The following is a 13734-nucleotide window of genomic DNA, read 5'->3' as shown; positions in this document are numbered from 1 at the left end:
TTTATTGTTTATTATCTTAATTACCTATCTTTTATTGATGTCTGATTCAATTAATGTTTTGTTCAGTTGCTTGTACAGTACTTTGAATTGCATTTGATTTGTTTCAAAGGTGCTATATAAATAAAATTGATTGATTGATGATTAACACACAGTCACAGAGGAAGAAAGTCTCATCCAGACACATTGATCTTGCTCAGGTCTTGCTCTGAAGATTGAAAATTACCAGCCTTATCATTTCAAAATTGTTAAATACTCAAAAGTATTAAGAGTGACCAGTTATAGTAAACATGCGCTTCTTTCATTTAAGTTTTTATTCACTGAAGTTTGTGGCTGCCTGCCACTCTGAAACAGCGAGGATGGGTCAAATGCAGAGGATGAATTTCCCCACAGAGATTAATCAAACTTAACAAAACACAGAGATGACTGTGAGAACAACAGCACCAAAACACAAACAAGACATCATCAATAATAACACCCAAACAAGAAAATTGTCTTTTTGAGTCAATGTTGTCATTTTGTCTCAAATCTCAACAAATAAAATCAATATTATCTGCATAGACAGATACCACTAAATGGAAGAGAGAAATACTTTTTTGGAATTCACATGAACCCTTTAACAAGATGTCTGTGAAGATTCTCAGTCATCCAGGTCATGGTTATCCAAGGAGGGTTGAATCGAGGGCATCTGGACTTGATTGTAGATACTTGAAGACGTCCGCCTCTCATCCAAGGGACAGGGAGTCTCAGGTATTTAAGCTCTGTGGGGTTGTTATCAAGGTCATTGATACTGTACCACTTGGTTCATTAGTGCTCCTAGCTGTTTGTAACAACAGTTTTTAAGAGTCAGAGTCATGTGAGTCAGGAGACTTAACAACCATTCACGTTTGGCCTCATACAACAACTTCAATGACTGTCATTTACAGTTGGCCTCAGGTGACTCCAACAACTCTAACCACTGTTGTTACAACCAGCCAGGAGCACTAACGAACCAAGTGGTATCAATGACCTTGATAACGACCCCATAGAGGTTAAATACCTGGGACTCTCCACCAGTTGGTTAGAACTGAAGAAGTGCCTTGGATGAGAGGCAAAATGTCTTCGAGTATCTACAACCAAGTTGCCCTCGATTCAACCCTCCTTGGATAACCCTTTAACAAATTCATCTACATTTCTAGCATGTGGTATCTTGTGTCAAGACCATTTTAAAAAACTGAAGAGGTGTGCAGTATTTTATAGCAACCTCACCTTCTAAAAATCATCTGCTCTGATTTTTCAGGATCATTAAACCAGAGCAGAACCAAACAAATTCTACTGAGTCCAAAAACAGATCCTACATTGTAAAAATCCCAAATATTTGTTTCCTAAAATACTTATTTCAGTTTTTGGAATTACTTAAGAATGTTCTCATTAAAAGCAAACTTATTTGTTCCTAAACTTTCTAACCATTTTCTCTTCATCCTTTAGTGTTTGGATCCATTCATCGTTGGTGTTTTGTAGTTCCTCAGTTGTTCCAGGAAGCCAGGGTTGGGGCAGGAGGCAGGCCGAGCTGACTTGACCAACAAGAGGGCGTCATCAAACGACTGGTCGTCACATGACATTAGGTAGCCAATGACCACTGCTGGTGCCCGTGATACACCAGCATTACAGTGGACCAACACCACACCTTTCTAAGAGGGAGAAGGATGTAAATGTTAATATATTAAAGCTGCATTACTGATTTTTTGCCCACTTGGGGGCAGAAGATGATAAACACACAGTCAAGACAAACTGTTTCCTTATAAAGTTGATGTTCTAAATGTTCCATATTCCTCACCAGCAAGTCTCTAATGTTGTCTGTCTGCTGTTTGGTGCTGAGCAGGTAGTGTACAGTGGGTTTATCAGAGCTTGTTTGCTGAAAACAGCTGCTGATGGAAATGACGCCAATGTGAACACTGAGTGAACCAAACAGTGAAACCAAAACTACAACATAAAATAGGATAAAAGGTTTTGCAGAGTTAGTGAGAACTCTGTGGGGTTGTCACTGCTAGCAAGTCCTTTCACATTACATAGTCATTTCTATAAAAATATTGATGATATTTATAGTTGGAGACATCCTCAAGCTTTTATTCTCTGATCTGGTGACACTAAACAGTTGTTCAAGTCCACAACCATCCTAACCTTTGACTTTAGAACATTCACCTCAAGAAACTTCCTGAAATAACTTAGATTGATCTTCTGAGACACACCAAACGTAAATAGTGTATCATTGTGTTTTTAGGAGTCAGTGAGTGGAAACTATGACGCTGGTGGGATTCATACATAAATTGAAATGATACTCTTTGAACACTAGAGGGCTATAGATACCAACATAACAAGGTTGCTGCTCTGAGTTCAAACCTGCCACGCGAAGCTTCACACCACAAGCTTCATCTTTCAGATGCTGCTGTTTACTTAATAGATGACTTGTTTGTTTGTCAGTGTCTTTGGATCCTCATTAGCTTCTCCATTACAGCATGTACTTTTCCTTCACATGGAAGATTTACAACACAGCTGTGTCCCAGTTATCAGGCTGAACCACACTGCAAGGTTGTCTTCACTGCAGCCAGAACCGAACTGATATCAGCCTTCTCATCTGAGCTGGGTGGGATGGAAAACAGGACTTTTTCCCAAAATGTCATTGTCCATTAAGGCAGACTGTTAAACATTCAGGCTCGGCAACTTTTGTATTTTTTTCTTTGCACTAAAAGCCAACAAGTTAAAAAAAATGATGAAAACCTGAGTACATACCTGAACCTGAACATTCGAGTAGAACAGACCTGAAAATTGTGTTAATCTGGGTAAAAACTCTAAAAGTCTAAAACTAAAAAATTTTAAGATATGAATGAAAACAAATCCAATACTTCTGAGATGTACCCTCAGATTTGGGTAAGAACTTGCACAAAAATGTGGATAGAAACACAAAAATGTGGGTACAGACAGAAGAAAGTCGGGTATAAACAGTAAAGTTTGTGTGAAATGCAAAATTTCTGGAAAAAGTCAAAAATTTCACAAAAACCCAGATACATGGGGTGCAATTTTCCTGAACTTTAAGGGTTTTGTCTTAAAAGGATCCAGAAGCTCAGAAAAATACCTGAAAATGTGAGCATTTTTTGTAATTTTGGAATTTGTGAAAGGCACCCCAGAATATTTGACTACAATTTTGAACTCATTCACATGATGCTGTTGTGGTTGTTGTTGTTGTCATGACAGCATCAATAACTGAGGGTCATTACCAGCCAGATGGCTTGCTGGGTAATCTAACCCTGCATTTCAAAGTAAAAGCATCAATTTGATTATCGGGGCTGGAATTACCACACACACACACACACACACACACACACACACACACACAGAAACATATCATAATGAACACACAAACTTCCTGTAATCAAACACCCCTAATGACTGCCTAATGATTCTGTGTGTGTGTGTGTGTGTGTGTGTGTGTGTGTGTGTGTGTGTGTATGTGTGTGTGTGCGCGTGTGTGTGTGTGTGTGTGTGTGTGTGTGTGTGTGTGTGTGTGTGGTGTCATGTTAAGGTGAGCCTCAGACTTCACTGCTAAAAGCTTGTATGACACTGAGATCTGATCTGTGTGCAGTTTAATAAAACATGAACAAAACTACACATCTATTATTCAAAACAGAGAAGGAGAGGAGAGGAGGAAACACTGGGAGGAGAGGAGAAATGAGGAGAGGAGAGAAGATGTTGAAACATGTGTCCCATGTCAACACTCCCTGTTTTTACCCTTACATCTGTGTACTTCTACCCATAATCCCTTAGCATTATGGGATTGTTTCTTTGACTTGATCTGGCCATTTGTTTCCACCTGAACTACAGCAGCTTTCACCTTCCTTGTTTTTTTCTTTTCCGGTTTCATTTTAATGCTGCAGCTCCTGTTTCTGTGTGTTCACAACAATACTTAAGCTAGTCATTTTGCACACAATTTGTGACTGCACCATAGCAGTTTAGAGATGGGAAAATGAGCATGGCATGAGGGATCTTTCTGCAAAGTCAGACAGGATGTTTGAAGAGGATTCACTTTTTAATATTGTTTTATTTAAAAAAACAATTTGTAAATTAATCGATTTAACATTTTCTCTGTTTCCTATCATAGAATCTCTTTAGGTTTTTCAACTGTCTGTCAGACTGAAAGAGCAGTTTGAAGAAACACTTTAGACATTTAGCTTTATTTTGCAACATTTTGTACACCACTTGATTGCGTCATTGGTAAATGCATTGATATATTTGTAAATAATGAATATAGCTGCAGCTCTATGATGCACACACACATCAACAGTGATGCTTTACCTCACTGCGAGCCTGCTGGATGAAGTCACAACAGTCCTGGATGTGAAGCAGCAGATCAGTGTCGGGATGATCCAGAATGCTGACAGTCTTATAGATGAACAGGTCAGGAAACACGTTCTCCACCCCGAAGGCCACATTCAGAATGTGAGACACCTGAGGAAGAAACTTTAACATTATAACTATAATCCTTGAGTGAAAATGATGACAAACAAACAAGAATAACATGGCAGTAACAGTAACATCCAGGCAGTTATGAGCAATACAGCAGTGTCCTGTTTTGCTTGTAGAAAATCTGTTGTTTTACTGGGTTTTCAGGTTAGTAGGAGAAAAAAAACTAACCTTGTGTTTTCTCAGAGTGCCAAAGTCATGTGCAGCATCTTGAGAACCTACACACACACACAGTGAATTACTGTAGTTAATTGGTTAGCAAATTCAGGATTTGTTTTTGAACTGCTTTGGTACAAGACGCTGTCCAGGGTGCTGAACCAAATAGCCAGCCTGAAAGGGACAATCTGCTGTGTCTGTGCACAGCGTCTACTGCAGGTCACAGGGTCATTTATGTTCTACCTGTGAACCTGTGAGCCCTGATGGGTCACATCTCCCCCAGTCCTCCCCCACGTCTGGGCTCATGTTACCATCTACTCAAGCTGGGACGCATGAGCTCAGCAGTTATCTGTGTTGGTGGACTGAAGGTGACTTCCAGAACAGGGTGGGGGAAGGGGTGGACCCATCCATCACTTGGACTAGCTGCTGGTGGGTTCATGCCCCTTTTTGTCTTTTTGTCTTTATTATAGAAGAGTATTTTTTATACCGGTGCCTTAATGAAGAAGAGTGATCAACCAAAAAAGGTTCTTGAGTCACCTTTTATATGTTTGTTCTGGTTATATTTTAGCATCTGATATGAATATTCATCTTTGGATTCATTTATACTGATGTAAATTGTGTTTAAATGATTTGTTTAGTTTTCAGTAAACTTGGTCAGTCAGTCACTCAGTCAATTGGTGAGGTATTTAGTTAAGAGGGGGACACACATTTGGGAGTGTTTCCTGTTGTTGGTCTCAATAATTATTGGGCCAATTGTAGTTATGATTTGGACATCATGACTAACTGGAATGAGCGCTATCCAGTTTGGACTAGTTTTACCACAATTCACCACTTCATCCTTTTTCATGTGTTTCTTCACCTTATCTACACAAATTGAACCAAAAATGACTGAAGGCAATTTGTTTTTTGATGCAAGTCCATTTCTGTCCGTTCTCACAGAATTTAGGGGGTTGCCTAATGACTCCAATGGTGGTCAACAGTGGTTAACAATGATTTAGTTTGGTTTCTGTGTTTCCAGTCAGTCACTGTGTGTCTCGTTCACTCACCCAGCAGCAGGTAGGGCTTGACCGTGCCGACCTGCAGGTCCCAGGAAGTGTCAGGTACATATCCCAGCATCCTCTCTGTGGGGACAGGGTCTTCAACCACAGTGATTGTAGAACCCTTCCAGGTCTCGATGATGCGGCGGCCACTCAGGGATGTCACACGAGTACACTGCTTTTTCAGTCGTGTCCGAGAGAAACTCTGGATCTCCTCCGCCAGGGACTGCATGACCAAACCAAACTGGAATGAACTAGACTGTGCTGAACTGGACTGGACCAGGCTGGAGTGGACCTGAAAGATAAATAAAAGGCAGTTAGATGATACTACTCATGTCAGGCCTGGAGTGTAACAATTTTCTGTTTCTGTTGCCAATCATGCATCCTTATCTGCAACTCGGTTCTGTACTATGTCCTATTTTGTTTGCTTTGTATATGCTCCCCCATGGGTAGATAAGTAATTAAGTAATTTAAAAGTTAATCTCATTAGGGCGGGTCATCCACTAATCGGAAGATTGGCGGTTCGATTCCCGGCTCCTCCAGTCTGCATTTCGATGTGTCTTTGGGCAAGATACTTAACCCCTAATTGTTCCTGATGGCTGTGCCATCAGTGTGTGAATGTGTGTGAATGACTAGATTTCCCTTGATGGGCAAGTTGGGACCTTGCATGGTAGCCCCTGTACCCATTCAGCGTATGAATGTGTGTGAATAGGTGTATGTGATTCATAGTGTAAAAGAGCTTTGAGTGGTCAGAAGACTTGAAAGGTGCTATACAAGTACAATCCATTTACCATCAATGCTGTAGAGATGATATTCAATTTAATATCAGTTTTAAGCCTCATAATGTCAAATTTTGTTCTACATAACTGCATGAACTCTATTAAGAATTAGACAGCATATAGTTTTGTTAATTAAGAACTTAATCATTCTTATTCTTTATTCTTATTGTCAACAAAGCCTGATTTATTTTATTCCTCAGTACTATAGAGACTCCATTGTTTTCCAAAGACTATTAAAAACACATCAGTGAGCCACACTGTTTCACTAGGTGACATATTGCTTCATTACCATGAACACACACACTGTAGTTTATTTTGACTCAATCCCACATACACTGTCCTGCTGATTTAAATACATTGTATGTATAATAATCCACCACTGAAAATAGTCCCCCAAAAAGCACCATTTATTCCTGTTTGAGTAACATTTGTTAAAAACTACAATGGCCAGCTGCTTTACAATTTTTTTTAAAACTCATACATTTGTAAACACATTTATAAAGATTTACATCCTCTGTAGGAACTAATGGGCTTTGGACTGAGTACCACAGACAGGGTAGGAATCTCAAGTATTGAGAGAGGGATTAGTCTTTGGTTTGTTAACAAAAAGACAAATGTAGAATTTCGCCAACCTCATTCTTTGAGCTCTTATTTGTGCCCCAGTAAGCCTCGTCCCTAAGGTGACACTGTTGTTTGTCCCTGATTATCTGTTAAATCTACCCTCAGAAATCTAGATGTCACTATTTTTTTTTCTTTTAAACTGAGGTACTAGGCCAAATTAATCTCAAGCAGAGATGGAAATGGTCCATCACACATTTTATGCCTTCCATTTTTGATGAGTGGAACTTTCTTTTCACCTGCCTTAACAAAACATCCCTGGATTGCTTACAAGTGCTCCAGAATGTTGCTGCAAAGTTTTCAACCAGGTTATCTAAAAGGTCTCATGTGACACTGATCTTGGCTTTCTGGCTCCTCATCAAATGCAGACTCAAATCCAAGATCTTGCAGGTGATCACTTTTTGCTCTATTGGTCTGTAAGTTGCTAGGTCCACCACTTTGGTCCACACTGACTAAAATATCTCAATTACAGACTAGAGGGTTGACATTTGTGAGTGAAATATCTTGACAACTATTTGATGGGCTGCCATGGAATTTGCTACAGAAATGGATTCATTCGCTTTGTGTTTAGCACATGGTAGCATACTAAAACGCTAAACTAAGATGGCGAACATGGTAAACATTACATCTGCTAAACATCAGCATCTTCACATTGTCATTGTGGGCTTATTAGCATGCTAATTATTATTAGCTGATGTTAGCATTCAGCTCAAAGCAGTGTTGTGCCTATTCCAGCCTCTCAGTTTCTGTATTTTTTTTTAATTTTTCAGTGTGTTCTCATTGATATACCAAAGAAACAAAAAGGAAAGTAGACAATAATTTCAAACTTCTTTTGGCAACTGTGATCAGCATCTTTATATAATATTATTATGCAGTAACATAATTTGCAGCATCTGTGCTGTTATGGTTCCTTTCAGGATTGGAACTAAGTCTTGCCAGTCAATTTGAACAAATATCTCCAGTGAACTTAGCATCAATAAAAGTCATGTAGATATGTTGATGTTACATGTTATGTATGCCTTAGTGACACAGTAGCCTGTAGTAGTGGTGAACATTACAACACAAATTCTAAACTGTAAAGTCACCAAAAGTTAGAAACAAACTGAATATTTTAAATTTGACAGTGAGAAGTTCAGCTTATACAGCGGTTCATTATTTTGTTGATCCTACTGTATATGATAGTTATGATTATTATTAATATAGATAACATGACCATCAGGTAGATCCAATCAGGTAAGCATTCACTATTCATTTCAGCTAGAACAATAATATGAGTTCAGAAATAAGTCAATAAGACCAAATGTCATGTACTGTATGTACATGTATCCTATATGTGCAAGAAACCTGTTTCTTCAGATGTTCAGCTTTGGTCCGGCTCAGCTCAGAATGACTCTCGTTCAGCTGATGGCAGATAGTCCAGTTTAAACCACAGACACCAAACTAGAGTGGTGATCCAGCTCACTTTCCAGAAAAGAAACACACTTCTCCCTTCATCTCTCTGGTCCAGGTTCCTACTGCTGACTAAACCTTGCCCACGTTAGACCAGGTCAACAACAAATCTAGTCTTACTAGCTGTAGTCCTGTAGTCCGTCTATCCCAAGCGGGCTGAACTGTGAACTGGACCAATTTTGCTGGAGGTGAGACTGAACCGCTGCTGTGTAACATGAGACCTGCTGCCTGTCCATCTCTCTAGGGCTCTGTAACAGTGACAAAACTACCACATACATAACTAATAATACAGACCTATACTATAGTTAAATCAATAAAGATTCTTTGACATGTATGGCAGATTAACATGGCATGTTTTGTTGTTAGCGCTCTTTGATCATATTTGAGAAAAAAAGGGTAAAGGTAAAAGTATTTACCCAGTAAATATATGGTAAATTATAGTATATTATTACCACTGGTAATAAGTAGGTAAATACAGAGAAAACTTCCACTATTACCCATCAACTCAACTAAGTACTGTGTAGTTGTGACTGGTTTAGATTGGTAATAACTCAGATATAATTTTATACTTCCCAGGAAAGTAGGCAATCAAATCTTAGAAACACGTCTATTATCCATCAATTCAAGTTAGTACTTTCCAGTAAATTACTTTTTCTTATATAGTTATTGTTCATGGCTACACCCATTTATAAAGTGTTTATTAGATTTACCGTATACTTACCTGGTAACAACCTCTGCAGGAACAGTTTTCCTCTAGTGTCATGGCACATTCTTCTTAACTAGGTACATTCTTGCAGATGTTTTACCATATCCTTTGTAATAATTATTCCATTGTGCATATAATTGAATGCAATCATATCTGAGCTATTACCAAGCTAAAACGGTCACAACTACACGGTACTTAGTTGAGTTGATGGGTAATTGTGGAGGTTTTTCTTAGTATTTCAGCTGTAGTTTCTTTGTATTTACCTACTTATTACCAGTAGCAATTATCCAATAATATACTATCATTTACCATATATTTAATGGGTAAATACTTAATTCTGTTATGATTGTGTTCCAGTCTGGCTCTAGTTCCTTAGCTGCCATTATCCACCAGTCCACCAGAGACCCTCGGCTTTTTCTCCCTGTGATGTTAAGTCTGGACTGAGTGGGAGAAGGGCAGTTACTTTGAATATTAAGATGAACTGACTGTTTAATCTTGCATTGTGCTCTTACATTGCCATAGATGCCCTTTATGTTTATTGATATATTCTCTATTGATATTCATGGATAGATTGAAGGGGAATCTGTAGGTGGACAGAAGGTAGATGTTCTTTAAATATCTAACACGCTAAAATGATTCGACAGTATCAGTCTGTCAGATTTTTGTTGTTCCTTATGCTGGTTTCATTTGTATGTTTGAAAATTAAAAATGTTTGTGTAACTTATTGAAGAGAGGATTTGTTCCTGGGATTTTTGTTTGCTCTGTGTTTTTCCTCCTGTCCTCTCAGCCTGATTTTCCCTTCACACTTCCTTCCACACCTGCCCTGCATCAGTCTCATTAGCCCTGCCCTGCTCCCTGTGTCTTCCCCAGCCTGCCCTTGTGTCTGCCACGTGTTACTTGTTGTTTCATTAGTTCAGTTTGTATTTAAGCCCTGGTTGTCAGTTCAGACTTGTTGGATCCCTTGTTCGGTCTGCTCTGTCCTGAATCCTGCATTTGGGTCCATCTCCTGCTACACACAAATTAGGGAAATGTAAAAAGAAGGATTACCAAAAAAAAGTTACTGGCACACAAACACAATGAGACAGACAACATGGTATACATAAAACTTACTTTCATTGTGATGTCATCATAAAATAATGATATATAATATCAGGGTGTCAGCGAGGATAAACTTAAAATATGAATGGCCTGATAGGTGATGAATTTTATTTCCTGTGTCTTCCACTAGAGGGAACCACATTCCTGCTTTTATGATCCGCTAATAGACTTCAGTTCAGTAGACACTATGTCTCTCCTCCGTTTACAGGTCAGGTCAGTGGCCCTCTCACTTAATTTGTAGATAAACCAGCTCCTCCACTCTGCCAGGACTCCTGCTCTTCTAACCGCTGACCTATCTAGAAATGCCTTTCTTGCTCATCCCTGTGAGATGGGCCTCCACTACACACAGTCCCCTTGCTGGTGATAATTGCTACTATTATCATTATTAGGGTGGTGATGAGTTTGATGTTTATTATAATTATTATTATTTACCTTTTTCTTTTTTCTCCTTTTTTCATGGCAACACATACAAACTATACACATGCATACACATTAGGTATCATAAGGGTATATTCATTTATATGAGAAAAATAATTTTGAAAAAATTAAGAAATATACATAATCATCTAATTTTATTTTCTTGTTTATTTATTTCTCTTATTTATTGATGTATTTATTTATTCTATCCTCCTCCCATTTACAATGAAGCTTTAGAAACTCATCCCAGTAGGGGTGGTAACAGGGCTGCACCTCAGAGCAGTTTGAAGACAAAGGACATTTGATTGAGACTGTTTTCAAACCCATAGTTGGTTTGTTCTGGTCCTAATCAGTGGATGAGTAAACTGAGTAAACCTTTTGTGGTTTCTCTGTACAAAGATTCAACCAAACTAAAATACTTTGCTAAAAGCCCTGTGAGAACATTCACTCCACTCATTTGTCTGATGTGTTTGCGGTGGGAGCGAGAACGTAAACACAGAAACTAGGCCCTGAAGAATTGTTAGTCCAGGTCAGACCTCGATTCATTTTCTGGCTAGCTGCTAGCAACTGTTGATTTTGCTCACTCATATATTCCCAGTATGCAAAGCACGCCTGGCTAAAGGAACCATTGAGCTCAAACTTGCAGAGTACGCCTTGTAGTTGGGTTAGATCACATTCCCATTGCAAACTAACTGCTCTAGAATTCCATTGTGACCACTTCCTCTAAAGGGTCTTGCGCGGTTGTTGTGTTCAGATGTGCCCAAATGAATTGTACCAGGGGGGGAAATGAAAAAGAATACGCTTCAACTGAACTAAACGATGATGGAATAAAACTACACTTAGATATCCCCTCCCATCTCTACAGACCAGGCTCGCTCTCGAGAGTCTGGGGGAATGAGGGGAAATACAGGAAAAAGCAAAGGAAAAGAGTGACAAATATCCTATTGTTATAGTAATAATACAGCTGGCCTGACACAGCTGCTGAGGTTTTAGGATGTAACATATAATGCATACAAGTGCAGACCAGTGTGAGCATATATATACACCATGCTTTACATGTACAGGTAATGATTTATGAAGAATAGTGGAATAAATCATTTTTCAACTATCTTTTAAGAGCGTGTATTTTTGTGTTTCTTATTGAGAGAAATGTGAATGTGTGATTTGATACTCAAAACTAGTTCTGCTTCCTGCCTGGCTCCATCTCATCACACATTCATGCTCCCTTTAGATTGTAATGACCCCATGACCTTTCCTCCAGTGCCACCCTCAGGACAAACTTTACATTTTTAACTCCATGACTCTACTGGTAAGGCTCTATAGCTACAGTAAATCAGTAGCTGTAGATCACTTCCAGTCCTTTGCAATACTGTGTGTGTGTGTGTGTGTGTGTGTGTGTGTGTGTGTGTGTGTGTGTGTGTGTGTGTGTGTGTGTGTGTGTGTGTGTGCATGTGGACAGCTGCAGCCTTATTTTTGTTGGAAAAGATTCTGGTAGTTTCCAAGAAGAGAGAGAGAGAAACAGTTTTCTGGCTGAAATTAGACCTTTTCATTCCCCCAACACACACACATGCACAGACACACACACACACACACACACACACACACATGCACAGACACACACACACACACACACACACACACATATACACACATGCACAGACACACAGAGGTCGGGTTTCTACAGAAGTTTGTTTTACTTTTCAGAGAGAGAAGAGGAGGAAAGGAGAGAAACAAGGAGAAAAAAGGAAAGTGTGTGTGTGTGCATGTGTGCATGTGTGTGTGTGGTGTGTGAGTGTGATCCAGGTTTTCCAGATGTTGTGAGGACTCGCCACCCTTATGAGGACAAAAAGCAAGTCCCCTTAATGTAAATCATTAATTTTAGAGTGAAGACTTGGTTCAAAGTTAGGTAAGTGTAGGGTTATGTTAAGGTTAAGGTTAGGATAAGTCTCCAGGAAATGAATGTAAGTCTATGTAATGTCCTCTGAAGTGATGGAAACACAACTGTGTGTGTGTGTGTGTGTGTGTGTGTGTGTGTGTGTGTGTGTGTGTGCATGTTCCACTGATAAGATTTTCCTGCCAAATACGAGAGGCTTTTACGTCAGAAACACAAACATGCTTATGGAGATGAAATCATGAGAACCGAGAGAACAAAACGAAAGAAGGAAAGAAATAGGGGGAGAGGAGGGAAGAAGGAACGAAGGAGTGAAGGAAGGATGGAAGGGAAAGTGCTGACTCAGTTCTCTGCATGTTGACCCATGAGTCAGAAAACCCAGAGAGACCATGTGCGTGTGTGCATGTGTGTGTGTTGGCTGTAACTCAACCCTAACATGGGAAGCTCCTCCAACATCTGACAACCATTACTGCTATCACACACACACACACACACACACACACATATACTCAGCCTGCAGCTGCAGTTTGCAGCATCATATTCAGCTTTAATGGACCAATAACAGAGCTGTTAATGCAACAAGCCTGACGGGGTCAAAGGTCAACACCAGCCAGTGAAGCAGTCAGTCAGTAAAACAGTTACATCAATATCAATCAGTTCACTGGTGTCTTGTTTAAGTAGTTGATTTATTGGTTAAAATGTAACCAGTTGATAGATCCGTTTTTTGATCTGTTTTTTTAGCTGTTTGTCAAGGACAGAGGTTGCTATGGTAACTTGATAGCAGGGTTCTTGCAAGGCATGCTGGGAAATGTAGTCTACTTCCTAACATGACTGCGGCTAACCGGGTTCAGCCTGATGATCCTTCTGACGCTCAGAGGAGAATCAAACCTCAGATACCTGAGCTGAGAACTCTGCCTCACCTGGATGGGTCAAGTCCTTCAGAGAACCTGATACCAAACCAGCCCAATTCACATCAGAATCACAGTCTAGCGATGGCACAAGAAGAAACAGAAAAAAAAAGAATCCTAGAGACTCAACCCTGGCTCATGGTCAGCTCTGTCACCTCACAGCAAGAAGGTCCTTGGTTCA

General features: G+C 39.5%; 1 protein-coding gene across 1 annotated transcript in view; it reads right to left on the bottom strand.

Annotated features, from left to right (window-relative positions):
- Positions 1–317: 317 nt before the first annotated feature.
- LOC121906991 (dual specificity protein phosphatase 19-like) overlaps positions 318–13734 on the bottom strand; it is a 16561-nt gene continuing 3144 nt past the window's right edge. Inside the window, exons 2-6 of the mRNA XM_042426272.1 lie at positions 5697–5982; positions 4666–4712; positions 4327–4479; positions 1444–1667; positions 318–402 (exon numbers count right to left, since the gene is read on the bottom strand). Of these exons, the coding sequence (XP_042282206.1) occupies positions 1461–1667; positions 4327–4479; positions 4666–4712; positions 5697–5919 (630 nt within the window). The 5' untranslated portion in view covers positions 5920–5982 and the 3' untranslated portion in view covers positions 318–402; positions 1444–1460. The remainder of the gene's footprint in view (positions 403–1443; positions 1668–4326; positions 4480–4665; positions 4713–5696; positions 5983–13734) is intronic.

Source organism: Thunnus maccoyii, chromosome 11 (assembly GCF_910596095.1).
Source record: "Thunnus maccoyii chromosome 11, fThuMac1.1, whole genome shotgun sequence".
Lineage (NCBI taxonomy): Eukaryota > Metazoa > Chordata > Actinopteri > Scombriformes > Scombridae > Thunnus > Thunnus maccoyii.
The sequence above is the reverse complement of the archived record's forward strand: the minus strand, read 5'-3'. Positions and strand labels throughout refer to the sequence as shown.